The sequence below is a fragment of the Rhineura floridana genome, chromosome 12, assembly GCF_030035675.1.
Source record: "Rhineura floridana isolate rRhiFlo1 chromosome 12, rRhiFlo1.hap2, whole genome shotgun sequence".
NCBI lineage: Eukaryota > Metazoa > Chordata > Lepidosauria > Squamata > Rhineuridae > Rhineura > Rhineura floridana.
Genome location: NC_084491.1, coordinates 25,052,286 through 25,079,686, shown reverse-complemented (window position 1 = coordinate 25,079,686; position 27,401 = coordinate 25,052,286). Strand labels below are relative to the sequence as shown.

The 27,401-nt window shown below is 45.3% G+C and overlaps 1 protein-coding gene across 18 annotated transcripts in view; it reads right to left on the bottom strand.

Annotated features, from left to right (window-relative positions):
* The window catches only part of CAMK2B (calcium/calmodulin dependent protein kinase II beta), a 273,787-nt gene extending 246,649 nt beyond the window's left edge, over window positions 1–27,138 (bottom strand). For 9 of the 18 annotated variants that reach the window (XM_061593504.1, XM_061593513.1, XM_061593514.1 and 6 more), the window contains exon 1: window positions 26,734–27,138. In XM_061593504.1, coding sequence (XP_061449488.1) covers window positions 26,734–26,798 — 65 coding nt within the window. In that variant the 5' untranslated portion in view covers window positions 26,799–27,138. The remainder of the gene's footprint in view (window positions 1–26,733) is intronic. The other 9 variants (XM_061593518.1, XM_061593519.1, XM_061593510.1 and 6 more) reach the window with 3 other exon arrangements.
* Between the last annotated feature and the right edge of the window lie 263 nt (window positions 27,139–27,401).

Below are 27,401 nucleotides of genomic sequence, written 5' to 3'. Positions count from 1 at the left end.
CCTTTTAACCCTTGTGAACCCACAGTCGGAGGTAGGTTTTGTCCTCAGCCACCCCCAGCTGTGCCCAAATTACAGCATTTTTTACTTTATCCCATGGAACTCTATGGGGGCAACTGAGAACCCAGCCAACCCACAGCTGCATTACAGGCCCATCCTGTGTTCCCACTTCAGCATTCTAGATGGTGACAGCACCCTGGAAATTGGCTTTATACAAGCCATATTTAGAATGCGTCTCCGGACTCTCCGCTCTTCCCAATTCAGATGGAGGAGGCTATATAGCACTGATTTAAAAATCAGTTACCAACCTCAAAATGAGCACAGTGTTTGAATGCTGATGGGGAAAAGCCCAACTTGCATTTCAAATACCTAGCTTTAGAGACTGCAGCAGTAGATTCCAAAGTGGGGTGTTTTAAATGCAGAATTCATGTCAGCATGCAGCAGCACCAGCTTATCCCAGAGTATTTAAAATCCAGTCAGACAGTGAAACCATCTTCATTTCTATGCCTCCTTACTTTTCTCTATAACAGCCTTTGCCAACCTGGAGTCCTCCAAATGTTTTGGACAACTCTGTCTGCTGAATGGGATTATTCTGGCCAGAGCCAATCTTCCCTAACTGTCTGGTAGGGCATGTAGGATCTTTCTCACAGAACAGGTCATTCTTGGGTTCTTTACTCTTGCTTCACAAACAACAGTCCTCTTTCTGAATGAAGAAGGATTAAAAAGGTCAAGAGGAGAACAAGATTTTTCTATGATTATCAGAGTGTTGAATCCTATTTTAAAAAACCCAATTTCAGTACTTGCCGGGTAATTTGGGACTACCAGGTAGAAGCTCCAACTGTTACCAAAGAAAGAAAATTGAGATACACCTGTTTTCAGAGGAGAGAGTCTTTCTGCTCAACAGCTGCCCCCTTTCAGAGCGAGGCAAAGGAAATCCAAAGAGAGGATTAATAGAGGAGCCATCTGCCATGAAGCTGGCATGGACAGCATTAGAGGAAGTCTGGCACCTGCCAGCAGGTCCAACTGGCATTGCTGCAAGGGCACTACAGCCAAACAAGGAATGAAAATGGACCTACGCAAGGGCTTAAAAGAGAATATCTGAGCTCAAGGTGAGCATCTAAACAAAGTACTGCTGCAAACTGGAATTGGTACTACAATGAAACTAAGACTTATAAATCGTTTGGGGATCACTTCTGTGTATTCTGGATCGTTGTGCGCTCTTGATTGGGACACTTTTAATAATAGCAATACTTAAATTTTGTATAGCATTTTGAAGAGTTCAAAGCGCTTTGCATGCATTATTTAGTTGTAATACTAAATAATGCTTAAAACAACCTGTAATACTTACAACAACCTGTAAGATAAATCAGTATTATTATATCCATATTGCAGATGGGCATGTGAGTGACCGAGGCTGAGAGAGACTGGTTTGCCTAAGCAAGTTCATGTCAGAGGTGACATTCAAACTGGGGACTTCCTGATTTGTAGCTTATTCTCTCAGCCGCTACACTTTTCAGCACCAGACAAAATGGCACCAGATGAGCCTCCCTGAGTTCACAGATGAGACAGGACGTGTGAAACTATAGCCAGTGGCCCCAAATGGAGAGTTGAAAGTCTCCGGGCCACTAAGAAACCAGTGGACAAAAAGTGTGCAGACTCAGAGCAGAAACACCCCAAATCCAGAGACTTTCAGAGGGGAGCCTGCTCTGTGCGTATAGGGTCCTTGTGCAAACTAAAACCCTGATTGCAACATGGAGAGCCTACTCATAGAGCAGGCTCCCTGATGCAGGTGCCTGGGACACAGGGGAGGGGACAAGCAACTTGGCAATGCCAGGGCAAGCAACTGCAGCCCCACAATTCCCCTCACACAATTATTATTATTAGCAAAGATTTGTATACCACTTAATCAACAAAAATAATTATCTCAGTCTATACGTGTATTGAAGTTGAAATTGTTTTTATATCTGAAATTTTATATATGGCATTGTTTTTCATTGCATTTATGTATGGAATTGCTTTTATTTATTTAAAATATTTCTATCCCTCCCTTCCACCCTATAATAGGGCACTCAGGGCGGCTTACAAAAATAAAATCAGACATGTACATAATAAAATTGTAAGCAGTAAAATCACAAAAACATTACAATTTAAAATACATAAAATACAATTAAAATGCATAAAATACAATACACACACACACACACATATAGGGATTGGTACCAAAGGGATTACAAAGGTAAAATTTAATGTAGAAGACATAAAATCAGTGTCAGGCTCTACCGTCAGTCCCTTCCAAAGGCTCTCTGGAACAAGATCGCTTTCAGAAGTTTCCAGAAAACCAACAGGGAGGGAGCAGAGCAAACTTCTTGGGGCAGGGTATTCCAGAGCTTGGGGGCCACAGCTGAAAAAGCTCTCTCCTGCGTGCCTGTCAATCTAACATCTTTCACTCCAGGCACGCAAAGGAGACCAGAAGCAGATGATATTAAATACCAGACAGGTACATATGGGCGTAAGCAGTCCCTCAGGTACATTGGTCCAAGGCCATCTATAGCTTTAAAGATCAGAACCAGCACTTTGAATTGGGCCCGGAAACAAATTGGAAGCCAGTGGAGTTGATAAAGCACAGGGGTGATATGCTCCCTGTGCCATGCTCCAGTTAACATTCTGGCTGCTGCATTTTGAACCAACTGCAATTTCTGAACCATTTTCAAAGGCAGCCCCACATAGAGTGCATACAGTAATCAAGCGTCGATGTCACCAATGCATGTGTCACTGTGGCCAAGTCAACTGCCTCCAGGAATGGACACAGCTGGTAGACCAGTTTGAGTTGGCCAAAAGCACTCCTGGCTACCGCAGCCACCTGATATTCAAGCAGCAGGGCAGGATCCAGGAGGACTCCCAAACTGCGGACCTGCTCCTTCAAGGGGAGTGCAACCCCATCCAGAACAGGTTGCAACCCCGTCCCTGATGCAGTTTTTCCCTTGACCAGCAGTACTTCCGTCTTGTCTGGATTAAGTTTCAGTTTGTTAGCCCACATCCAGCCCTTCACAGCCTGCAGGCACCGGTTTAGGATGAGCATTCCCTCCCTGCAATCAGGTGGTAGGGAGAGATAGAGTTGAGTGTCATCAGCATATTGACGACATTGTACTCCAAATCTCCTGATGACCTCTCCCAGCTGTTTCATATAAATGTTAAAGAGCATGGGAGACAGAATGGAATCTTGTGGTACCCCATAAGCCAACAGCCAGGGGGGTTGAGCAGTAGTCTCCCAGCACCACTTTCTGGGTCCTGTCTGTCAGGTAGGACCGGAGCCACTGTAAAACAGTGCCTCCCAATCCCATCACAGCTAGACAGTCCAGAAGGATACCATGGTTGATCATATCAAAGGCCACTGAGAGATCCAGCAGCACCAACAGGGATGCACTCCCCCTGTCTGATGCCTGCCATAGGTCATCAAGCAGGGCGACCAAGGCAGTCTCTGTCCCATGGCCAGGCCTGAAGCCTGACTGAAAAGGCTCTAGTCAGATTCATCCACGAAAACTTGGAGCTGAGCAGCCTCTCAATCACCTTGCCCAGAAAGGGGAGATTAGAGACTGGGCAGAAGCTGTTAGCATCCGCAGGGTCTAACAAAGGCTTTTTAAACAAAGGTCTTATCACAGCCTCCTTCAACAATGTTGGCATAGAACCTTCCCTTAGGGAGGTGTTAATTAAATATGCCAACCAGTCAGCCACTCCCCCTCTGGCAGATTTGATTAACTAGGATGGGCAAGGGTCAAGGGAACAAGTAGTGGCCCTCGATTCTCCCAGAATCCTGTCCACATCCTCAGACTTTACAAGCTGAAAAGTGTTGGAAGTGGGGCAAGAGCAACTCCTGTTTTTTTCTTTTGTTTATGTTCCAGAAGGGAAATAGAGTTAGGGTCTTCCAGATGGATAGGCTTGATTACCTTTACCTGTGATGCTCTGACTGACTTCCTTCCATTGTTAGACTGACACATCTTTAGGGAAGCTTATCTGCCCCTTCTCCTTCCGCCCTCTCTTCTCTCTGACTGTCTGGGAGAGAGGAGAGTCAGGAGACACCTTTGTCCCTGCTCGCTCTCTCCTAGCCATGAGGGCAATTTCCACGCCTGGGTATTGCACTTCCAACTTAGTTAGAACTAGGTATGCTTTTCTATCTACTATGTATTTCTATAAATAAAGTGGCTTTTCTTATTTTACTAAGTCTTAAGTCTCAGTGATCCTGATGCAGGGTAAAAGCCTGCTTTCTTAGGTAAATGCACACACACGCTGGCACACTCGCATTTCAGACCGCTGTTACTCTCTGCTTAACTAATTTAGCAACCACAACAAAAAGTATCCATAGAAAAATGACAAGAGGAAGCTTTGGGGACATCTGGCACAACTGTAGTTAATGAGAAGTCCAAGTCAGTCCAAATGCAAGCAATTTTATCTGCAAAGTGCCTCACAAACATGTCACAGCGAGCAACTGAGGGCTCAGAGTCCAATGTAGGGCCAGAGCCCAAAAGATCCCAGACCACCTGGAAAAGCATCGCCAGACAACACTGAGCAGATGCAATGGCGGCAGATAAGTGCCCTTTCTTTGCTGCCATCACTGCCACATGATAGGCTCGAAAATGAGTTCTAGCCTGTGTTCAATTGGAAGCGGACTGAGTTTTTCTCCATCGTCACTCTAGCCATCATCCCTGCTGTTTCATCAGGCCCAAGGTTTGAGTAAACCAAGGTGTATTACGGGCCTTCCCTGGCGTTTTGGAGCAATAGCGTCCACCACCCGGGTCCCCTCCATATTTCAGAGTTTGACCAGGGCTTCAGCAGTATCGCCAGCCATGTTGGGAATATCCCCCAGAGCATTCAGGAAACCTTCTGGATCCATTAGTCTCTGGGGGCAGACCATCTTAATCAGCCCTTCACCCCTGCAAAGGTTACTGGGGGCACAAAGTCTAAACCTTGTCAGGTGGTGGTCTGTCCATGACAATGGAGTCACTAAGAACCCCTCCACCCTCAGATCACCTTCTTCCTGTCCTGAACAGAACATAAGATCAAGTGTGTGTCCTGCCACATGCATTGGTCCAGATGATATTAGAGACAGCCCCATGGTCATCATGGCAGCCATGAAGTCCTGAGCTGGACCTGTGAGTCTAAGCTCGGCATGTGTGTTGAAGTCACCCAGGACCATCAACCTGGGGAACTGCAACAGCAACACTGAGACCAGTTCCACCAGTTCAGGGAGGGAGACTGTTGGGCAGCGGGGTGGATGGTACACCAACAGAAACCCCACTCTGTCTCCCTGACCCAACGCCAGGCACACACACTCAAAGCTGGAGGTGTTAGGGACAGGGTACCTGACAGGGGAGATAAATTCCCTGCAAACAATTGCAACCCCACCTCCCTGTCCCCTGGATCTAGCCTGCTGGAGTGCCGCAAAACCTGGTGGGCAGAGCTGGGAGAAACCTACTCCACCTTGGTCATCTAGCCAGGTTTCAGTAATACAAGCAAGGTCAGCGCATTCATCCAGGATTAAGTCCTGAATTAAAGTGGTTTTATTAGTCACTGACCTTGCATTCATCAGCAGGACAGTAAGATCCAGGGAGTTCCCAGCATAGCTACCAGTGTCCCAAGGGTTGGAAGGGGGACCAGAAGGGATGCAAGCACAAAGATGTCTTATATATCTTCCCCTGTAACGGCCAGTCTGCCTCCCACCACTATTACGTCCCCTGTCCAGTATTACCTCAATGGCAGGCCCTGGACTACTCCTACCCTGGCACATGTTAAAAGAAGCCTGACACTGGGGGGGGGAGCACCTTGGCTAGAGGAGGCTCTTATGAAGGGGAGCTCTCTTCCCCACCCTCTGGCAGTTGTCTTCTCCCTTGTTAGCCCCAACTGGCTTCAGCTGGCACCCAGGCCTTGCAGGGAGTAACAGCTGACACCCAAGGAAGGTTGCAGATGGAGTTTTGCAGGAGGCCACAGCAGGAAGGTGTAGGTCCTGCTGGGTTTCTCTCACCTTCCTCTCACCTTCCTTTTTTTTACTGTTGATGTTTTTAACTCTGAAATTGCTTTGAGGTATTTTAATGGGAAACAAAATAAATTGAATCAAACAGATTTTATATATGTTTTATAAATTTTTATATTTATATACATTTTATTTATCTGTTTGATTCTATTTATTTATTTTTTGTTAGCATTTAGTTAATGTGCTGCCCAACCTTCCTGTGGCTGTTGTGGAAGAGTTGGTTTTTTGTATGTGCATGTGTATGCATATATTTACACACACACACACATATGCATATATATATTTTATATTACTATAAAAATGTGGGTTGTATTCAACTAAGTCCTACTCAGAGTAAACCTATTGAAATTAATGAACCTATGTTAGTCATGTCCATCAACTTTAATGGGTCTACTGATCTGAGGACGACTACCACAAACCCTGTGTTTTGTATACATTTGTTAATGGTATAATGAATTTATACAGTTTTTAAATGTCTCAGAAGCTGCTTCAAGACCTTTCGGTAACAAACGACTGACAAGTCAAATAAATAAATAAATACTTCCTAGCAGTTCTACACAGAGATAATGGTGTGAGGACCTGAACTCATTAATAGGTATTCTGTTGGTGCAGGCTGGAGCTTAGGCCTCCCCAGCTTCTTCAGCCCCTCTCAGTCCAGACTGTAGACTACTTCTTGCCTCAGCCTTGGGGCAGGCACTCAGGAGTCTGGGATTTCCAGGCTGCTCCATTCCTGTCAAGCCCTCACAAGAAATTTCAACTGCTGCTGGCTCGGTATTGATAACCGAGTAGGGCCACATTCACACTATACATTTATTTCTCTTATGCCACTTTGAACAGTCATGGCTTCCCCAAAAGAATCCTGGAAAGTGTAGTTTGTGAAGGGTGCTGAGCAGGGGTGTAGTTGTCCAGGGTCTCAGGGGGTCTTAGAACCCTTATGCTTTTGGGAGCCAGGTCCCAGTAGGGTTCCTATGTCTCCAGCATCCTATGAGATAAACGTGTAGACGCTGAATGCAGTTATTCAAGCAATATCTCTGACAGTAAGAAAGGACAGTCAAATGGTGACAGTAGCAGAGAAGCAGAAAGCAATATTCAAGCCTGGCCAGATTATTCTATAATCTTAAAAGGTTGAATAATCTTAGAAGGGGGCTTGGCTGTGACTATTATGAAAGGACCCCGCGCTACATTCTGGTGCTGAGAGCTGTTAGGAGACTCCTCCTCACAGAGCTACAACTGCCACAGTGGTTTTACAGTCAGTTCCTCTTCCCAGGGAACTCTGAAAATTGTATCTCTATGAGGGGAATAGGGGTCTCGCAACAACTCTTAGCACCCTTCACAAACTACACTACCCAAGATTCTTGGGAGAAAGCCATAACTGTTTGTTGATTTGCTGTATGATGTTTTTACTATCCTGCTTGAAACAGGTCCCAGTTTAATCTGCTGCTCTGCCATTGCATTGGAGAGAGAGAGAATATACTATGTATTTTGATATTTTATTGTTTTAAACGTTTTGCTGTAAGCCACTCAAAGTTACTTTTATAAGATAAAGAAGGTTAGGCATTTTAAAAGGTAAAAATAATGCCTCAGATATACACTCTTGTCAAGAGAAGGGAAGGCCCTAAAATTGACAGTTCTGATTTTCACCAATGGTAAAACCAATGGCAATAATCTTACTACAGTGTTCCTGTAGAGATACAGCCCCCTTCTTTCAATCTTCTGGAACTGCATCCAGGACCAATGAAATAAAAGAGAAAGAAAACACCATTAGTGCTACTCCTTGCCATCACTATAACCATGGAGGAAAGGGCATAAGTAAGAGCCATCCCTTCCATATCATGGGGGGAAGGGTGTCCAACTAACCTTGTACTGTATCTTCAACTAAGATATGCATACAAAAAAATTATCTGGCTTTCAAGGAAGCTTATACCTAGCAGTGCAATCCTCTGCATGGCCCTAGTGCATTCAGTGACATTTACTCTTAGCAGTGACGACATCCATGCAGGTCTTGAGGGCAGACATGCAGGGCCTCACCAGAGTGGTTGAGCAGAGGGGCCCAAATTAGGGCTTTAAAAATAAATGGGAAGAGGATGCCACTGAAAGGCCATGCAAAAGAGGGCCCAATGATACTCTGTTACCGAAAGGCTCTCACACACAAAAAAAACTGGAGTCAACTATAGACATTATCATTTAAAGGGTGGGCAGGGGAAGGCTCTGTAAACCATTCAGCCCAGAATCTAAAATAACCTAACCGCATCACTGACTTCCACATAAGCAGAAATCGCACTCCAGTCTATAGAATATGCACAACAATCTCATGCATGTCTACTCAGAAGAAAATCTCACTGAGTTCAGCTAGGCTTACTTTGATGCAAGTGGTGTAGGAATGCTGATTCAAACTCTTATTAAAAGGCACATATTTCAGATCATGTAGAACAGATTAAACATCCCCTCACATGCACACTGGCAATTCACTTTGCAGAGTGAGTACAGAACTAAGCAGTTAATTTGTAATGAAAGAGCGCACATTCACAAGATTACATTCTTTCATTAGAATTATTTAATTCTGAATAACCGCCCTCTCACACACAGAGACGCATATGCACACACACAGAGACACAACCTTTGATGGATTAAACTCAACAATGTACTAAATGAATGGAGGACAGAGAAATGCTGCTGAATGATGTACCCTTGGCAATTCCTGTTGCATCAAGGCAGGAGCTAGAAATCTGCACAGGCAAGAGATGCACATTTTTCAGCCCAATAAGAGCAAATTTTTTCAACATCAGAAGACCCACCTCCTTCCTCCCTCTCCAAAGTATTTCCAATAAATACTGAACCAGTGACACTACTATATTTTGCATTCTTTATGAAACTTGAGACCACTGATTAGAGACTATTATGAAAAGCAATAGTAGTAATAATAATGCCCATTTCCACCACAACTGCATTCACATTGTCTAAAATCCAGGACAAAAAACAAAGTAAATACAAGTAAACTTTAGTAAGTGGCCAAGGAAGCATGGGCTCCCTCTTCCCCTTTACACACAAATTCTTCCTCTATTCAGGTGGCATTGTTGTTGCCTCAAAGGGCAGTTAAGAATTTTTTACAGCTCATTTTAAGCTGTACTGGTGGTGGTTGAACCTGATAGAGATGGGGTAATTCATGTAAGAAATGGGAGGAAGCAAGCTTGTGGTCCCGCAGCCTGCTTATAAAATACAGAATGCCTTATATCAGGTCAGACTATTGGTCTGCTCTGTATTGTCTACTCTGACTGGCAGTGGCTCTCCGGGCTCTCCGGCATAGGGGCTTTCCTATCACCTGAGATCCTCTTAACTGGAAATGCCAGTGACTGAATCTGCAGGTACAAGTATGTATTCTGACACTGAGCTGCGTCCTTCCCAAAAGCCTAATTATTTTTTTCATTTGCATTAGGATCAAGAAATATTGTTGAAAGCCATGTGATGATTTTTGGTACGTGTAATTGTATAGATTATGGCCTGATTTTAATCTCCAGAACACTAAGGCGGTATACATACCATATATTTAAAGCACATTCACCCACCCACCCACTCCTAAAAAGAATCCTGGGAACTGTAGTTTGTTAAAGGAGCTAGGAGTAATCTGTCTCTGCAAGGTAAACAACAGTTTTCTAGGATTCTGGGGAGGGGCATTAAATGTATAGTGGATAAGCAACCCAAACATCTGTCTGGGTCTGTTTGTAGTTTCTTTTTATGAAAGGGAAATAAATAGAAAAATGTGTAAGGGTGGTTATAAATTCATCATAATGAATGCAGCCTGATCTTATGCAATTAGGTGTGCCTAAGCCCACTGAAATCAGGGGCACAGGTGTGTCTTAATTTTGCACAGGGAAGTAATCTTGAGAGCCTTGTGGTATAATTTGATAAATAAAGGAATAATCATCCTCCTACTCTCACTTACCTGGGAATCAGCCTCAATGACACTTGCTTCTAAGCAGATATGTAGAAGATTGTGCTGTTAGTTATGTAATAGGCAGTAGATTTTTGTTTAGAACATGTGCAGTGCATTCCTAAACTGGTTTACTCAGAGGTCAGCCCAGCTGAGTTCAATGGGATTTGCTTCCTAATTAGTGTGCTTTGTACTGCGTACCTCATCTCAATGCGATTTCAAAGAACTGTGAATGTATTACATTCCTTAAAGAAGGCTTTAATGGTTCATTACTCTCACTGCTAAAAATGGGGATGAAAAGTGTGATTTCTTTAGCGTCAGCCTCCATCTGTTCACGTATTAAGATAGAAACTAGCATCCTTCCCCATTTTTCTCTTGTCTTCCGACTCTTTATTTTTGCAATGCTTCCTCTACACAGAATATTCCAGTCTCTAACACAGGAGGCTCTTTCCGAACTTCTTTATCATTCCCCTTCCTCCCATTTGACTAATCGCTGGTTTCTACATTTTCCTCAAGATGCACTTGGGTCCTGCTTGCAGGCTTCCCCCAGGCACCTGGTTGGCCACTGTGAGAACAGGATGCTGGACTAGATGAGCCACTGGCCTGATCCAGCAGGCTCTTCTTATGTTCTTATGTCATGACCAGAACTAAATGAACTAATTCCAAGAAATATATGCTACCAGCTTCATGAGGCCATCATAAAGTTTTCTGAATAATTCTTCATTTCAGTACATTTATGCAAGGTATTTGGACCACTGGCTTGAATGGTGCTTATATCTTTAACAAATGTCCATTACCACTCTTAACAGAACTTTCCATGCACAGACAACCCAACAAAAGGGGGGAAATGACCACTCTCAGAAGGTACAATCATTTCAATTTCCTCCATCTTATTCACTTCAGTTTTCACTCTCTTTATTAGTTACACCAGATCAAGGAATTAACTGTACACCCACCCAGGCAGAGACAGCAAGGGACTGGAATGTTGCCCTACACAAATCATGAAGAATGTGCAACATGTGCAAGCAGATGGTGTACCAAGTTCTTCTTTCTAAGGCAACAAAGCCTAGGCATCATCATCTGCCACTGGCTGCCCATAAGCCTAATTGCTGCCTGTCTCAAACTGACAGTTCTCCTATAATGCCATAACACTGTTCATATTCATAACAGGCAACCTCTAGACAGGTGGAAAGAGAAGATGGTGTTAAACAGCAATTCCAAAACCATCATTTGAAAGGTCAACATTAGTTGTCCACAGGTAATTTATGGAACCATATTAGTAACCTTAACAGTTGAATGAGTTAAAAGCAGAGAAAGGCAGCACCACTGTGAACTGCCTAATCTATCATATGTATTGTTGCATGTCAAAAATTAGTTCAGCTCTCTGTATGTTAATCGAGAGTAGGGATGGTCCACAGACCAAAATCTAGCCCTCTAAACCAGAGGTAGGAGACTTTTTTCCAGTCTGAAGGCCACATTCCCTCACAGAAAATCCTCCAGGAGCCACACGCCAGTGGTGATGACGAGCAGAGCAAGAAGCAAAAGGGGGGAAGAGCAATGGATGTGATTCCATGCAAAAGTCATAGGTTTCTACACACAACTCTCCAAGAAAACAAGAGGCGTTATTACAGTCCAAGGACACATTCCAGCCAGGCAAAAAGACACTACAGGAGGGCATGGAGCAGGGTCAGTGAAGAGGTAGCCCAGGAGGAGGGGTATAGCCTAGAGGGGGAATGGCCTAGAGTGTCCTAAGGGCCAGACAAAGAGGCTTGGAGAGCCATAGTTGGCCCTGGGCCTAAGGTTCTCCACCTCTGCTCTAAACAGTCTTGGAACACTGGAAGCTGCTTTATACAAGGTCAGGCTATTTGTATTGTGTATTCTTACTGGCTCTCCAGGATCATCAGCAGAGGTCTTTCCTATCATAGGATTGTTCCTTAATACTTTTTAACTGGAGATGCCAAGCACTAGACTTTCTGCATGTGTCATGAGCCATGCTAGCAGCGGGTGGACCGACACTCAGGAGGAGGGCGAGGAAGACTTGACTGGGACACTCCTGCCGGGGAAGGACCCAGTGAAGGGGGAGATGTCGACACAGTCCCTGCTTTGGATACTGATGGGTCACCATCAGACATCCCAGACACCCCCCAGGAAAGACCCCTGGTCTGGCCGCCCACTCCTCTGCCTGACGCGGTGCCTCTACCCCTGCCCCTGCCCGTGCTGCTGCCAGACAGCTCTCTCCCCGCAGAGGGAGAGAATGGGACTGAAGCTGAGGCCCCGCCTTCACCCAGGCCCAGGCCCAGATGCAGCAGGAGATTCAACAAACCCAGCCCAGGAGGAGTCAGGGTGTTCACGCACACCTCCAACCTTGACTCAAAGTACACGCAAGAAGAGGAAGAGGGGCCCGCCCAGCCCTACTTAAGCCGGGCGAGGGGGAAGGGTTAGTTGCTGAGTCAACACCTTATTGCCACCAAGTTGTGCCTAGTTAGTTAGAGAGGGATGCTGAGTTCTGAGTAAGCCATAGGCAGATTCATGGAGCACTCAGAACTGAATTTTCTATTCAGTAAGAAAAAACTACAGCTGTGTCTGAGTTCCTATAGTTCGGGCAGGACAGCATGTAAAGCATGAGCTATGCCCCTCCCCCCCATTGTTTCTGGGCTTACCACTATTTAATAAAGGTGAAGTTTTAAAAATGCTCACATGATCACTTATGAAGAAAAGAAACAAGCCTGCATATGTTATTTTGTATAAATGTTATTGCACTGCCTTCTCATATGCACTCTGGAAAAGCAAATCAATGACCTCATCCAAGCACTTGGGCTCTATATCTGTAAAGCCTTTACTGCTGCCAGGTGATCAGTTAACATCACCTATTACAGAGTTATTGCCCTAAAGTGGATTTTGGATTTTTTCTTAATGGGCCAACATAGCTACCTTTGCTTTTTGTGTAACTATTGCACAGTCTAACCACTTACAGATTTGAATAGTTCTGGGGCCCAATGCCTGTTAGAAGATGGAACAGGAAAAACCAAATTCTGTGCTTTGGAAGTGAGTTATTCTATTTTCCAGAATTTGGTTATCCCTGTAGTAGAGGAGACCAACTGGTGGTCCAGGGTCTGGATGAAAACCACCAGCTTATCCTCTAAGAGTTACAACTTCAGCTCCAATGTAAAAAGAGGGCTCATGGAGGCTGGGAGGTTTCCAGACTCCACCCTCAGGGCTATCACTGCTTTTTGAACAATCATTAAATCCTTTCTACTGGTGTGGTAGAAATGCATCATCACTTCTGAATCCCCTGAAGCCCAGGATTTTGGAATGGGACCACAACTGCATTTTTGACCGGTTTTGTCATTAAGCAACATGGCTAACTGGTGTATACCAAATTAGTACCTAAGGCTGCAAGCCTAACCATGTCTACTCAGAAGCTAATCCTATTGGGTTCAATGGAGCTTCAATGGGGTTAGGATTGCATCTAGTAGAGGGGAAGACTTTGATATCCCAAAGGCTGAACTATTCCAGGAATTAGCTGGGTCACTGTGAGCTGGCTCAAATTACTATCACTGCAGGTCATAAAGAGTACCGAGAATAGACTGTGAAAGATCCAATTATTACACCAAGGTTATTGGGACTGCACCACCAATCAGTCACAAAAAATACCCAAGAAGTTCCAAACATAGCATTTCATTTATTTATTTACAATATTTGTAGCTTGTCTTTTAATTAAAACTTCCAAGGAAGCTAACAAACATTTAACGATGACTTCAGTTGCTGGGAGTGCTTTCTACCAGACATGTAGTGGTTAAGGTGTTGGACTACAACCTGGGAGACCAGGGTTCGAATCCCCACACAGCCATGAAGCTCACTGGGTGACCTTGGGCCAGTCACTGCCTCTCAGCCTCAGAGGAAGGCAATGGTAAACTCTCTCTGAATACTGCTTACCATGAAAACCCTATTCATAGGGTCGCCATAAGTCGGAATCAACTTGAAGGCAGTCCATTTCATTTCCATTTTCTTTTACCCCAACTACTATACCCATATTTGGAGAAACCACATCTGGCTTCAGTCATTCAAACTCTAGTCACCTAGACTACTGTAACGTGCTCTATGTGGGGCTGCCTTCGAAGACAGTCCAGAAACTTCATGCGGTTCAAAATGTGGCTACCAGAGTTTTGACTGGAGCCAGTAATTCAGTTTATACTACACCTATCTTGTATCTGCTACCAGAAGCAGTTTGCTGGATGGGGGAGAGCCACTACACTACCTTCCCAGAACATAGGTTGCTGTTGCTTACTAGAGAAAAGGGGGATGGGGCAAGGAAGTCAGGTAGGTGCAAAACCACCAGCAGTGCCAATGCAGCATTCCTGCTGATGTGTTTGCACTGCACTGATCTCCCCACCACCTCTCTCCTCTCCTTCCTGGTAAGCAACAGTGACCTACCTGCTAGGAAGCTAGCAAAGCAGCTCCACCTGCCTGGTGAGCTGCGTCCGCCTGCTAACCTGCTTGCCAGTTTGCTTGGGATTTAATTCAAGGTGCTAGTTTTAACCTCTAAAGCCCTAAATGATCTGGGACCAGAATATCTCAATAACCCCTAAATCAGCTATTTTATTTAATTTATTTATTTATTTATTTATTTATTTATTTATTTAAGGGTTTTGTTACCAGCTTTTTGAGGAAGTCCTCCACAAAGTAGCTTAAAGCATACCAACCCAGATCCATAAAAACACTTTTAAAACACGTAATCAGTAACAATAATGATAAAATTAAAACCAGCAGAGACCACAGTTCACTTAGCCAGGCAAAAAGACACTACAGAAGGGCATGGAGCAGCCACCATTTAAGACCCCATATTAAAAGCTATGGAGAACAGAAATAGAAATATGAACCTGCCCAAGGACTTTATTCCTCTTTTGAGGACCTGCTTTAATTCCCCCCATCAGCAGAAATAGGGCAGGTTGGTACCAAGACAGGGCCTTTTCAGTTGTGTCCCAACCCCCCAAAAAAAACTTAGCTAGCCTTTGCAGACAAATATGCTTAAGTTGATTTAATGCTACTTCTTTCTTTTAGTCTTTTAGTCTTGTTTTATTGTGTCATACTAATTGAATGGTATTCAACATTATTCCTACTCAAAGTAGACCCATTGAAGTTAATGGACATGCCTAACAGGTTCATTAATTTCAATGGGTCTACTCTGAGTAGGACTTAGTTGAAAACAACCCATTGTTCTTTTGTTTTTTCATTATTCTGTAAAGTTTTTTGTGGTGGGGGGACTTGAATATGTTACAGAAAGCCAGGATATAATTTTTGTTAAAAAATAGCAATTCAAAGAGTAAGTTAAGCATTTTATCAAACAACATCCCTAGCAAAAAGGCAGTAAAACAGCAGTACAACCATAAAACAGCAGACAGAATAAAAATACATCATCCACTTAAGAAACCTAGGACAATTAAAGTCATATTGACTTGTCACCTAGAATTTAGCAGAGTAGGTGTCTCTGTAGAGGGGTTAAGATAACTAAAGTATCCAAGACCCCATCTTTGGTCATCTAAGCTCTGCATATTTCCCTTGCCCCCCACTCCCACTCCCCCGTGACCATATTTAAACTCTCCCTGCTCCCAAAGACTCTTTGGACACTGTGAGGTTCTTAGCCTCTGTCTATTACACCTGCAAAAAAGCCATAGACTTCTGTGATGCTCACCTCCACTCCCTGCAGAAACTCCATATTCCTGCAGCTATCACAACCCCCTACTCCTCCATAGTGCCTGTGATGGCAATAATAATAATGTGCCAATGTACATAGCATCTGACAGAGTCACATGGTGCAAGATTATTATCTGTCACATTTATACCCCAGTTTTCCTCCAAGGAGTTCAAGGTAGCATATATGGCTTTCCTTTCCCCCTGTTTTATTCCCACAGCAACCCAATTATTATTATTTCATTAGTTAGTTATTACATTTATATCCCACCCTTCCTCCCAGAAGGAGCCCAGGGTGGCAAACAACAAGTGATAAAACATTTAAAAAATATTTAAGATTCAAAGGTCCAAAAACCTCTTCAATACCAAAACATCTTTTTTAAAAATCTTGAAAACAAAACATCTTTTAAACATTTTTAAAACATCTTTACAAATAAAGATATTTAAAAACATTTTCAAAACAATTTCAATACATATGCAAACTAGGATAAGGTCTCTACTCAAAAGGCTTGTTGAAATGCTGTGCAGTAGGTGAGTCTGAGACAGACTGACTAGCCCAAGGTCACCCAGTGAGCTTCATAATTGAGCCAGGATTTGAACCTGGGTCTCCTGCTCCTAGTCCACTACACCACACTAGCTCTCAAGTCCAGCCTTGACACAGAGGATAAGCCATAGACCATGTGGAAAAGGTGGGCATTGAAGAAGGATTTGAGGGAAGGGGTGGCAGAAAAGTACATGCTTAGGGAGGTATATCCCAGCAGGACTGTCTTGTAACATCAAGCCAGGTTTTGTGAAGCCCCTGACACCGCTTTAAAAATAATATACTGTGAATTTAAGCTTCCAGTCCTTCACAGGAAAACCTCAGTTTCACAGACCTCTGTAATCTGCATACTTTCTGATTTTAGCATATTATGGAATACATGTTCCATATTAGGAATATACATTCCGTGATATTCCAGGCATCACTCTTAAGGCAGCCAAATTTAATGCATCCCATCATGTTTATATATGGAGATGTACTATACATATTTGAAAATATGTAATTGCATAACATGGCACATATAGAGATGAATAAACCTGCCATTCATATTCAAGTTGCATTTTTAAACAGAAGTGAGAAAAGGATGCCAAGGGTGCCTTATATCATCACTTCCCCACTGCACCCTGCTCAGGGTAACGTGGTAGATTATACCCCATAGTAGTAACAAATGATATTCTATTCTCATATTTCACTGTGATAGACAAGCCATTCAGGTATTTATCTGAACACAGGAACAACGGAGGCCACATGAGCCCTACCCAGGTGCATCAGCCTCACCTGCTCAGTCCCCAGACATAGTAACATAGGACGAGCCCTACCGGATGAAGGCCCATCTAGTTCAGCATCCTGTTCTTACAGTGGCCAACCAGATGCCTACAGGAGCCTGCAAGCAGGACCTGAATGCCAAGGAAGGAGCACCTCCCTGCTTATGATCCTGAAGACCGCATGTAAAGACACAGAGCTTCTGGCAGTGGATGTAGAACATAGCCATCGTGTTCTACTACCTCCATCACATTCTACCTCCTAACCTTCCCACACTAAGCGGGGAAGTTCTGCAGGGGACTTTTATTCACATTTGTTTGGATGCAAGCGTATTGGGACACTGGGGAACACTTTGCCCCCACTTTCAAATATGTGTTCAAGCGAACACATGGCTAAAGTTTCACACGTATTTATTTGGGAGCAAGTCCAATCATTTTCAATGGAACTTGCTTCTATACAAGAGTGCTTAGGATCACAGCTTTTAAGCAAACGTGTGGCTCCTTCTGACCTTGGCTTCCCAATAATGATGCTGAAAGCATCTATCAGCCAGAGTTCAGAGTCCTGACTCTTTCCAATAAACCTCTGAAATTCACCCAAACATTCTGACTCCATTTATTCAATTATTTCCACCATACAAAGATAATTGCTAGCTCCAAATTCTACCATTTCTTTGACTTTGGTAACATTCTCTTTATGGAAGGCAAGAAACTGTGTACATACGGTTGGAGTACCTGTGGCCCTCCATATGTTGTTGGGACTCCAAGTCCCATCATCGCTAACCATTAGCCATGCTGACCGGGGCCACACTGAAACCAACTGGACTTCAAAGGAGCTTAACTCTGACTGCATCATACCAAGTTTTTTTTAATACCACCATCATTCTGAGCAAGAAGGGCTAATCACAGAGGGGATCCTGAAATTTCACAGCATGTGTGATTAGCCAGTGTGGTGTAGTGATTAAAATATCAGACTAGGACCTGGGAGACCAGGGTTCAAATCCCCGCTCACCCATGAAACTCATGGATGACTTCGGGCCAGTCACTATCTCTCAGCCTAGCCTAGCTCACAAGGCTGTTGTGAGGATAAAATGGGGAGGGGGGAGAACCATGCTTGTACACCTTGGTGGGATATAAATGCAGCAACAAATGATCAGAAAAGGTTGCAAACTCTGGTTAGAGAAAGAAAGGTGGGCTGTGGAGGTTGGTCAAGAGAGAAGGCAGCTAAAGGAAGGAGAGTGGGCAGTGATTTAGGAAACCATGTCCGCAAGCCTTACTATAACTAACTGTAAATATATGTAACTAATGTAATCACACCCCTAAATATTCTTGGGAGCACAAGGATATAAATAAATTACGTTCAGTATACATCTCTGCATGAGCCAGTGTGGTGTAGTGGTTAAGGTGCTGGGAGACCAGGGTTCAAATCCCCACACAGCCATGAAGCTCACTGGGTGACCTTGGGCCAGTCACTGCCTCTCAGCCTCAGAGGAAGGCAATGGTAAACCACCTCTGAATACCCCTTACCATGAAAACCCTATTCAGAGGGTTCCCATAAGTCGGGATTGACTTGAAGGCAGTCTATTTCCATATCCATATGCCTCTGAATACCACCAGTGCCCGGGGAGGGATCACGAGCAAGAGAGCGCTCACATCCTACATGTGGGCTTCAGACAGGCATATGGTTGGCCATTGTGAGGACAGAATATTGGACTAAATGGCCGTTTGGCCTAATCCAGCAGGGCTCTTCTAAGGTTCATATCCCTTCCTGTGTTATGATTCCCTGGGTTGTAGTTTAAATAGTAAACTCCTTGGGGCAGGAGCCTATTCTCTTGTACTCTGTAAAGCACCATCCATACTGATGGTGCTATATTGTCATTGTGATGGATTGTATCCAATGCTAGTCTTACTCAGAGTACACCCATTGAAATAAATGGACAACTTAAGCCCATTTTTTCAGTGGGTCTACCCTGAATAGGCCTAGCATTGACTATGACCCTTGTCCCAGTCTGCATCTGTGTTGGAATTGTTTTTAGAATTTTTTAAGAAAATATGTTTTAAAATATTTACGATTAAAGATGTTTTAAAAGATGTACTTCTAAAGGTGTTTTTAAGATGCTTTTATTGTTTTTGTTTGTTGCCGTGGGCTCCTTCTGGGAGGAAGGGCAGAATATAAATTTAATAAATAATCACGTATTATATTATATTATATTATATTATATTATATTATATTATATTATATTATATTATATTATATTATATTATATTATATTATATTATGAAGATAGAAATATGGAGTTGAAAGAAAAATGCCAAGAAAGAAGTAGGACTGGGGCAAAATTACACATAGGTTCCAGAAATAGGATTGTGCAAACTGCCATGAAGCCGGTGAATGAAGAGGGAAGTTTAGAGGACTGGGAAGCCAAAGGAACACAGGGCTACTAGGTCAAGAGAAATGTTGCCAGTTGTGGCTTCTACTGTAGCACACTCTACATGGAATTGCCTTCCAAGAGTGTATAGAAATGTTATCTGGTTAAAAGTACAGCTACAAGTCTCTTGACCTAAGCCACTTTTAGAGAGCTTATAATTTTGCTCTTGTATCAGCTGCACTGGCTATTGGTCCATTCCCAAGCACAATCCAAGGAGATGGCTATTACCTTTAAAGGCTCTAAATGCTTAAGGACTGCCTCTGCCTGTATGGATCTGCCCACCCCATTACTGAATTCACAAGAGAAGCCTGGGACAATTAGTAGGAGCAAGAAAAACAGTTTTCTCTATGATGGCATCCAATCTATACAATTCGCTGCCCAGACAGATTAGCTTTGATTCATCATTGATGCTATTTTATCATCAGATAAATACTTTTCTGTTGAGGCAAACATTTGCCTTGCTTTCTCATTCAAGCCTCCATGTTCTATTGATTTGCACTGCTGCTGTCTTATTGCATTGGATTGTTATGATTATTTTTTGTCTGTTTCATTTTTAAATCATTGAAAGTCATCTGGAGTGGAAAGTTGGTGTAAAAATCCAAAGAATGAATGAATGAATGAATGAATGAATGAATAAATAAATAAATAAATAAATAAATAAATAAATAAATAAATACTGTCACTGCAGCATTGTGATCTGAGAACCCTAAGGATGTTAGTACCAAAAGCAATGTGAGGTGGGAAAGGAAAAGTGTTCCACTGAGTTTCACATATTAGTTTGAACCAGAGAGAGCCAAGTAGTGTCCTCCAGATGTTCCTGGCCTACAACTCCCCTCACCCCTCACCACTGGCCATGCTGGCTGGGTCTGATGGAAGTTGTAGTCCAACAACATCTGGAGGGCACCATGCTAGCTGACCCTGACACAAACCACAGCCAGTTTCTTGGCTCCAGGCTTCTCATGTGGTCATATTTTAACAATTTGTAGGGTGTGTCTTGATTATCATTATTTTACTCCCCAATCCTCCCTCTCCTTTAACCTCACACACCAACATTTGACTAGCTAGAATACAAAACACATACTACGAATAGTTAAAAATACGGTCATACCAGAAGCCTGCAGCCCAAGTATCAAGCTATCTATTAAATAGCTCTGGGATTGCAGAAGGGAGTCCCTATTCTTCAGGGGTTGGTAGACAAGAAATTAATCTAGTTCCCAAAGGCAAACAGCAGTGAATACCATCCTAGGTGGAAAAGTTCTGAATGCTAAATTCAGAGCTTGGAAAAGTTACTTTTTTGAACTACAACTCCCATCAGCCCAATCCAGTGGCTATGCTGGCTGGGGCTGATGGGAGTTGTAGTTTAAAAAAGTAACTTTTCCAAGCTCTGGATTACAGACTCCTGAATGCTGGATGCCCGCAAGTTTTTTCCTTTGAGGAATCAATTCCAAGAACTGCACATCCTTACGGATGCAGCTGGTACTGTTGCCCCAAATCAGTTTGTGAGATTAATGCAAATCACAGGCCTTTCCCTCCCCCCTCCACCACATGTTAACTTTTTCCAGATTTGGAAAAAGGATCTTTTTTTGGATGAAAGCACAGAATTCTGAAGAAATCCATGTAGGATGCTACACTCAATAAGAGATATATCTAACAGCGCCAAAATTGCAGACAAAGAAAAACTGTCTAAAAAATCAAAAGATAATTATGGCAAAATAATAAAAAGGAGTAAGAGACTGATTTAGACAAAGGGAAAGAGCAAAACAGCTAAATCAGCAATGCTCTTGCAAGGACGAAGTGGGTAGTTTGCATCTAATGAAGTGGGCTCCAGTCCATCATAGCTTATGCCACAATGTATCTTATAGTCTAAAATGTTACATGACTCTGTAACAGAATAAAAGTTCTTTGGAGCTGGTAGCAGAGTGAAAGTGATGAATGGGACAGAATTTCAGAATACTGACAGATAAAGGATGTGTTTGTGCACCTGAACTGAATCCAGATTTTATTATTTATTATTTTATTTATATCCCACCCTTCCTCCCGGCAGGAGCACCTTTTGAATAAGTGTGTATTGTCTGGTTACTTTATGCCACAACTTTTGCTGATTCTACTGAAATTATGAAATCACTGAACTAAGGCAGTCCGATTTCCCTAGGACAATCCCACCCTCTAAAGGTGATTACCTTTGGCCCCTAAATCACTTGTAGCTGTGGGAATCCAAAGTAACATGTAAGATGAACACAGACATCCATTAAAAGGAGGAAGGGAGAGGAGCTGCATCATAAAGGAGATGCTAAAAGACAGACAGATATGGGCTGCATCCGGAGTAATAATTCTTCCCCTCAGTCTCTAGGAAGAACAGCAGATTGCTGATAGGCATGTGTACTGGAAGAGCAGGCCTAGGGAAATGGCCCATCCACATTTGAAAACCTCTCAATTCACAGTAGCTGTTATTATTATTAATTTGTTAAATATATATCCCATTATTCCTCTCAAAGGAGCCTAAGGCAGCAAAACAAAATTACTAAAAACATCTTTTAAAACAATTCCAATGCAGATACAGACTGGGATAAGGTGTCTACTTAAAAGGCTTTTCAAAAGAGGAAGGTCTTCAGTAGGCTGAACAGACAACAGAGACGGTCCCTGTCTAACATTTAAGGGGAGGGAATTCCAAAGGGTAGGAGCCATAACCCTAAAGGTCCACTTCCTGTGTTGTGTGGAATGGACTTCCTGATGAAATGGTATCTGCAGGAGGCCCTCACCAGCACAATGCAGTGAGATGAACAAAGTGCTGAGTAAGGAATCTGCCTTACATGACGTTCAAACCACTGGTCTATCTTGTTCAGTATTGTTTACACAGCATAGAACAGCCTTTCCCAACCGGTGTGCCTCCAGATGTTGTTGGACCACAACTCCCATCAGCCTCAGCCATTGCTGGCTGAGGCTGATGGGAGTTGTGGTCCAACAACATCTGGAGGCACACTGGTTGGGAAAGGCTGGCATAGAAGCAGGACTCCAGGATTTTAGACAATGGTCTTTCCCAGCCAGGAATAGAATCTGAGACCTTCTGCACTCAAAGCATGTGCTGTACAACTAAGTTAAACCGCCTCCCCAAATATGTGCTCTGAGTTACAAGAGTTCAACCCCAGATGTGCCTGGCCCAGCAAATCAGACCCATTGATCCCAAGAGCTCTTTCTATCAGAATCCAATTTGTGGGAGCAGACTACTGTTACTCACTGGGCATAAGAGATAGTCACATGGCACATGCATAACTGCCCTTACTTCAGATGTCACAGCTCCGAGCCTTGGCATTAAAAACAGATACTGTTGCATCTTAAAGAATAAAACACTTGACAAATGTAGCTGCTTTCTCTTCTCTGTTTTTTTCCTAGAGCATTTGATCTAGGATTGAAATTATGCAGAAAAAACAGCCTGGCCTGCTCTTGCGCCCTCTAACAGCAGCTTAATCTGCAGTTGATCATATTTTATGTCTGTGCCATTAAAAAAAAAGCTTCACCAGCTAATTCATGCAGACCAAACTACTCATTAGGCACAGCACAGAGGTCAGTTCAAAAGCTGGCCACCCGACATTGAAATGGAAATAGACTGCCTTCAATGTTCACCAACTAATGTTCACTCAACAAGAAGCTTCAGTGACTGGGGGGTTTTAGTTTAGAAAAAAAAAAAAGGACCAGGGGCTGGGAGATGACCAAGATTTATGAAATTGTGCATGGTCTGGATAAATCAGATAGAAATAAGTTTTTCTCACTCTATGAAAATACTAGAACTAGGGATCATCCCATTAAACTGACTGGTGAGAGATTCAAGACAGACAAAATGTGATGTAATGGTTAGAGCATCAGACTCGGAGCTGGGAGCCCGGAGTTCAAATCCCTGCTCAGCCATGAAGCTTGATGGGTGACCTTGGGCCAGTCACTGTCTCTCAGCCTAATCTACCTCTCAGGTTTGTTGTGATGATAAAATGGGAAGGGGGAGAACCATGTATATATGCCACCTTGAGCTGCTTAGAGGAAAGGTAGGGTATAAGTGCAATAACAAATGTAAAAAGTACTTCACACAGTGCACAATACTGAAGCCAACTATCTTTGATGGTTTCAAGGAGATTTGACAAATTCACAGAGGATGTGTCATAAGAACATAAGAAAAGCCTGCTGGGTCAGGCCAGTGGCCCATCTAGTCCAGCAACCTGTTCTCACAGTGACCGACCAAATGCCCATGGGAAGCCCACATGCAGGACATGAGTGCAAGAGCACTCTCCCCTTCTGCATCTTCCAGCAACTGGCATTCAGAAACATACTGCTGCTGACTATGCTGGCAGAGCAGAGCCATCATGGCTAGTAGCCAGTGATAGCCTTATCCTCCATGAATTTCTCTAACACTCTTTTAAAGCCATCCAAGTGGGCGGCCATCAGTGCCTCTATCGACTGATGTCTATCAGTGGCTGCTAGTCATGATGGCTATATGCTAACAGGAGAGTCACTGCCCTCATGTCCTGTTTGTAGGCTTCCAAAGAAACAGCTGGTTTGCAATTGTGGGAAAGAGGGTGTTAGACTAGATAAGCCTTTGGTTTGATCCAGGACTATTCTTTAGGTCTTCATCTTCTGCCCACTTTGTCATGTCTGCTGGAGCTGCTCAAGACCTCTCCAAACTGAGTGAAATGGGCGGAAAAATGCAAATGCAATTCAATATAAACAAGTGTAAAATTATGCATATTGGAGCAAACAATCTTAATTTCACATATACGCTCATGGGGTCTGAACTGGCGGTGACTGACCAGGAGAGAGACCTCGGGGTTGTAGTGGACAGCACAATGAAAATGTCGACCCAGTGTGCGGCAGCTGTGAAAAAGGCAAATTCCATGCTAGCAATAATTAGGAAAGGTATTGAAAATAAAACAGCCGATATCATAATGCCGTTGTATAAATCTATGGTGCGGCCGCATTTGGAATACTGTGTACAGTTCTGGTCACCTCATCTCAAAAAGGATATTCTAGAGTTGGAAAAGGTTCAGAAGAGGGCAACCAGAATGATCAAGGGGATGGAGCGACTCCCTTAAGAGGAAAGGTTGCAGCATTGGGGGCTTTTTAGTTTAGAGAAAAGGCGGGTCAGAGGAGACATGATAGAAGTGTATAAAATTATGCATGGCATTGAGAAAGTGGATAGAGAAAAGTTCTTCTCCCTCTCTCATAATACTAGAACTCGTGGACATTCAAAGAAGCTGAATGTTGGAAGATTCAGGACAGACAAAAGGAAGTACTTCTTTACTCAGCGCATAGTTAAACTATGGAATTTGCTCCCACAAGATGCAGTAATGGCCACCAGCCTGGATGGCTTTAAAAGAAGATTAGACAAATTCATGGAGTACAGGGCTATCAATGGCTACTAGCCATGATGGCTGTGCTGTGCCACCCTAGTCAGAGGCAGCATGCTTCTGAAAACCAGTTGCCGGAAGCCTCAGGAGGGGAGAGTGTTCTTGCACTCGGGTCCTGCTTGCGGGCTTCCCCCAGGCACCTGGTTGGCCACTGTGAGAACAGGATGCTGGACTAGATGGGCCACTGGCCTGATCCAGCAGGCTCTTCTTATGTTCTTATGTTCTTATGTTCTTATGTTCTTATGTTCTTAAGGCAGCATACTTTTCGCAAGGCTCACGCCTTGCAGTACAGTGTCACCACAGCACCAGGCAGGTTATCAGCAGCCAACCACCAACAGCAAGCAAACAGCCCTACTTTGGGACTGTGCAGAATGCACACAGACGGCTTGGAGCTTCTGGCCACCAGCCAGCTTGCTGGGTGAATGCCTGCAACACCTAGCAAAGGATGTACCAACTTGTTTCACACAGAGGCAACCACCTCTGGAGTCAGGGCTGAGCCCTGGATGCTTCAACACCAAATGTCCCTACACACACACACACTCCCGTTATCCCACTTGGCCACTACTCTCCTCTCCAACACACCTCCAGGCGGGCCAAAGTGTGCCCCTGAGCATGTGCGCAGGTCCCCGCTAAGCAGTAACTATATTCCATGCCTTTCGGAAGAGCAGAACCCCCAGGGCGGTTGGTGCCGGTGGCACCTCTCCTTTAAAAGGAGGAAGGCACGCCTGTACCAATGGGCGAGTGGGCTCTAGACCCCTCCCCATGCTTACGTAATATACCCCTTTCAAGGCGCTTCCCGGATCGAATCAAAAGGCTTATACTACCCCATCACTCACACACACACGCACACACGCACCGCCGCCGGTTCTCTCTCTCGCGCTCTTCCAGTGGCTATTTTCTCCCTTCCCCCGCGCGCCGCTTTTCAGGTGCCGCCGCAAGCTCGCTTCTTCCTTTCTCTTCTCTCTCTCCCCCTCCCCGTTTCCTCGCCAGGCAGACGCGCTGCCAGCCACCCCCGCTCCACAGCGGGGTGCCAAGCAACCAGCTAGCCGCTCTCCTCAGCCCCCGCACTCGTCAGCGCCCAGGCAGTGGGTGCGCACAGCGGCGCGTTTCGCCGCGCGGAACCTCCCCCCCCCGCGGCTTGCGATGTGGAGCCGGGGCGTCCCCTCCGCACAGCCACCTCGGGTTGCCATCGCCGCCCTCCCTCTCGCGTGCGCCCTGCCACGTGCTTTTCCTGCACGCCCGCGGGAGGCAGGCGAGCTGCTCTCGGCTCGCATGGAAGCGGCAGCGAGCGCCCTCAGCGCCGCCACTGCAGTGAAGGGGCTGGAACCGGCGGCAGCGGCGCCACTCAAGTGGCAGCGCCGCCGCCTCTTTCTCCCTCGGCGCCCAAAAATAAATCTCCGTCGGAAGAAAGCGGGAGGGCGGCGTTGCTCGAGGACCAGAGGGGAAAAGGCGCCCCGGCGGCAAAAGAAAGCCAACCGGGAGAGCGGATGGTGAGGGTGGAGGGCGCTTAGTTGGGCCGGAGAGAGAACAGGGAGAGGGGAACCCCACCGCCCAGGAGGCATTTACAGCGGCGGTGCCAAGCGAGCCCGGCTCGCCTGCATGTTCCCGCGGTCTTGCCTTCCGCGGCTCTGCAACGTGCGTCATGGCTGCGCAGCGCGGGCGAGCCCCTCTCCAGGACAGCACACCCCCGCTGTCCAGCCAGAGCCCACGCGCGACGGCCCCACGGAGCCACACGGGGGGGGGAAGGAACTGCCTCTTCGCTCCCCTGCAACCAGGCCCGCCTCACCACCCGCAGCGAGTCCTTTCCTAGCCGCCGGCCGGGCTCCCACACGACAAGCGGAGGGACCGGCAGCTCTTTAGCCGTCCAGGCCCCGACGCAGCTCTGGGGAAGGTGGTAGTGTAGCCCCTGCCCCTCCCTCCCCCTTCTCTTGCCCTCTTCTGGTGCCCGTGCGAGGCGCGGCGCCGGCTCCTTACTTGCCAATTTCCTCGTACAGCTGGTACTCGTCGGTGAAGCGGGTGCAGGTCACGGTCGTGGCCATCGCGGCTGCAGCTTCACTCCGCAATAAGCCGCCTGGGCTCCGCTCCGGCTTCGGCTCCGGCTGGCAGCGGGGGAAGGAGGGGCGGGTGCGCGAGCGGGCGGGCGGAAGAAGGAGGAGGGGGCGAGGCGAGGCTCAGATCGGGGGTAAACGAGAGACAGAGACGCCCAGCCCGCTCCTTCTGGTTGCGTGCGGTAGAGCGCGGCCCCTGCGATGGAAGCGAGCGAAGTGCCTGGACGAGGAGCGATCCCGGCACTGGGCAGAGCCCGGGAGAGCTGCCAGGGGAGGGGCGCCGCCGGCAGCAGCCTCGGGGGAGGGCGATCAACCCTGCCGCGGCATCAGCCGCCCCTGGGCGGAGGAAGTGGAATCCCTCCAGCCCTCTCTCCGCTGTGAGCGTGTTTGACGGTGCAGAGGTGGAGGATCCGGGGTCAGGCCACCCACACCTTAAGGAACGGGTCGGACCCTGCCTCTTCTCTCCCTCTCCCCGGTTATGTACCTGCCTCGGGGAGCCTCCGCGCGCAATGGAGGGGACTGTCCCCACGTGCGCCACTCCCCCCAGCTCTCCCACCCGCCTGTGAAGCCGAATCCGAACCACCCCCTTTCCTC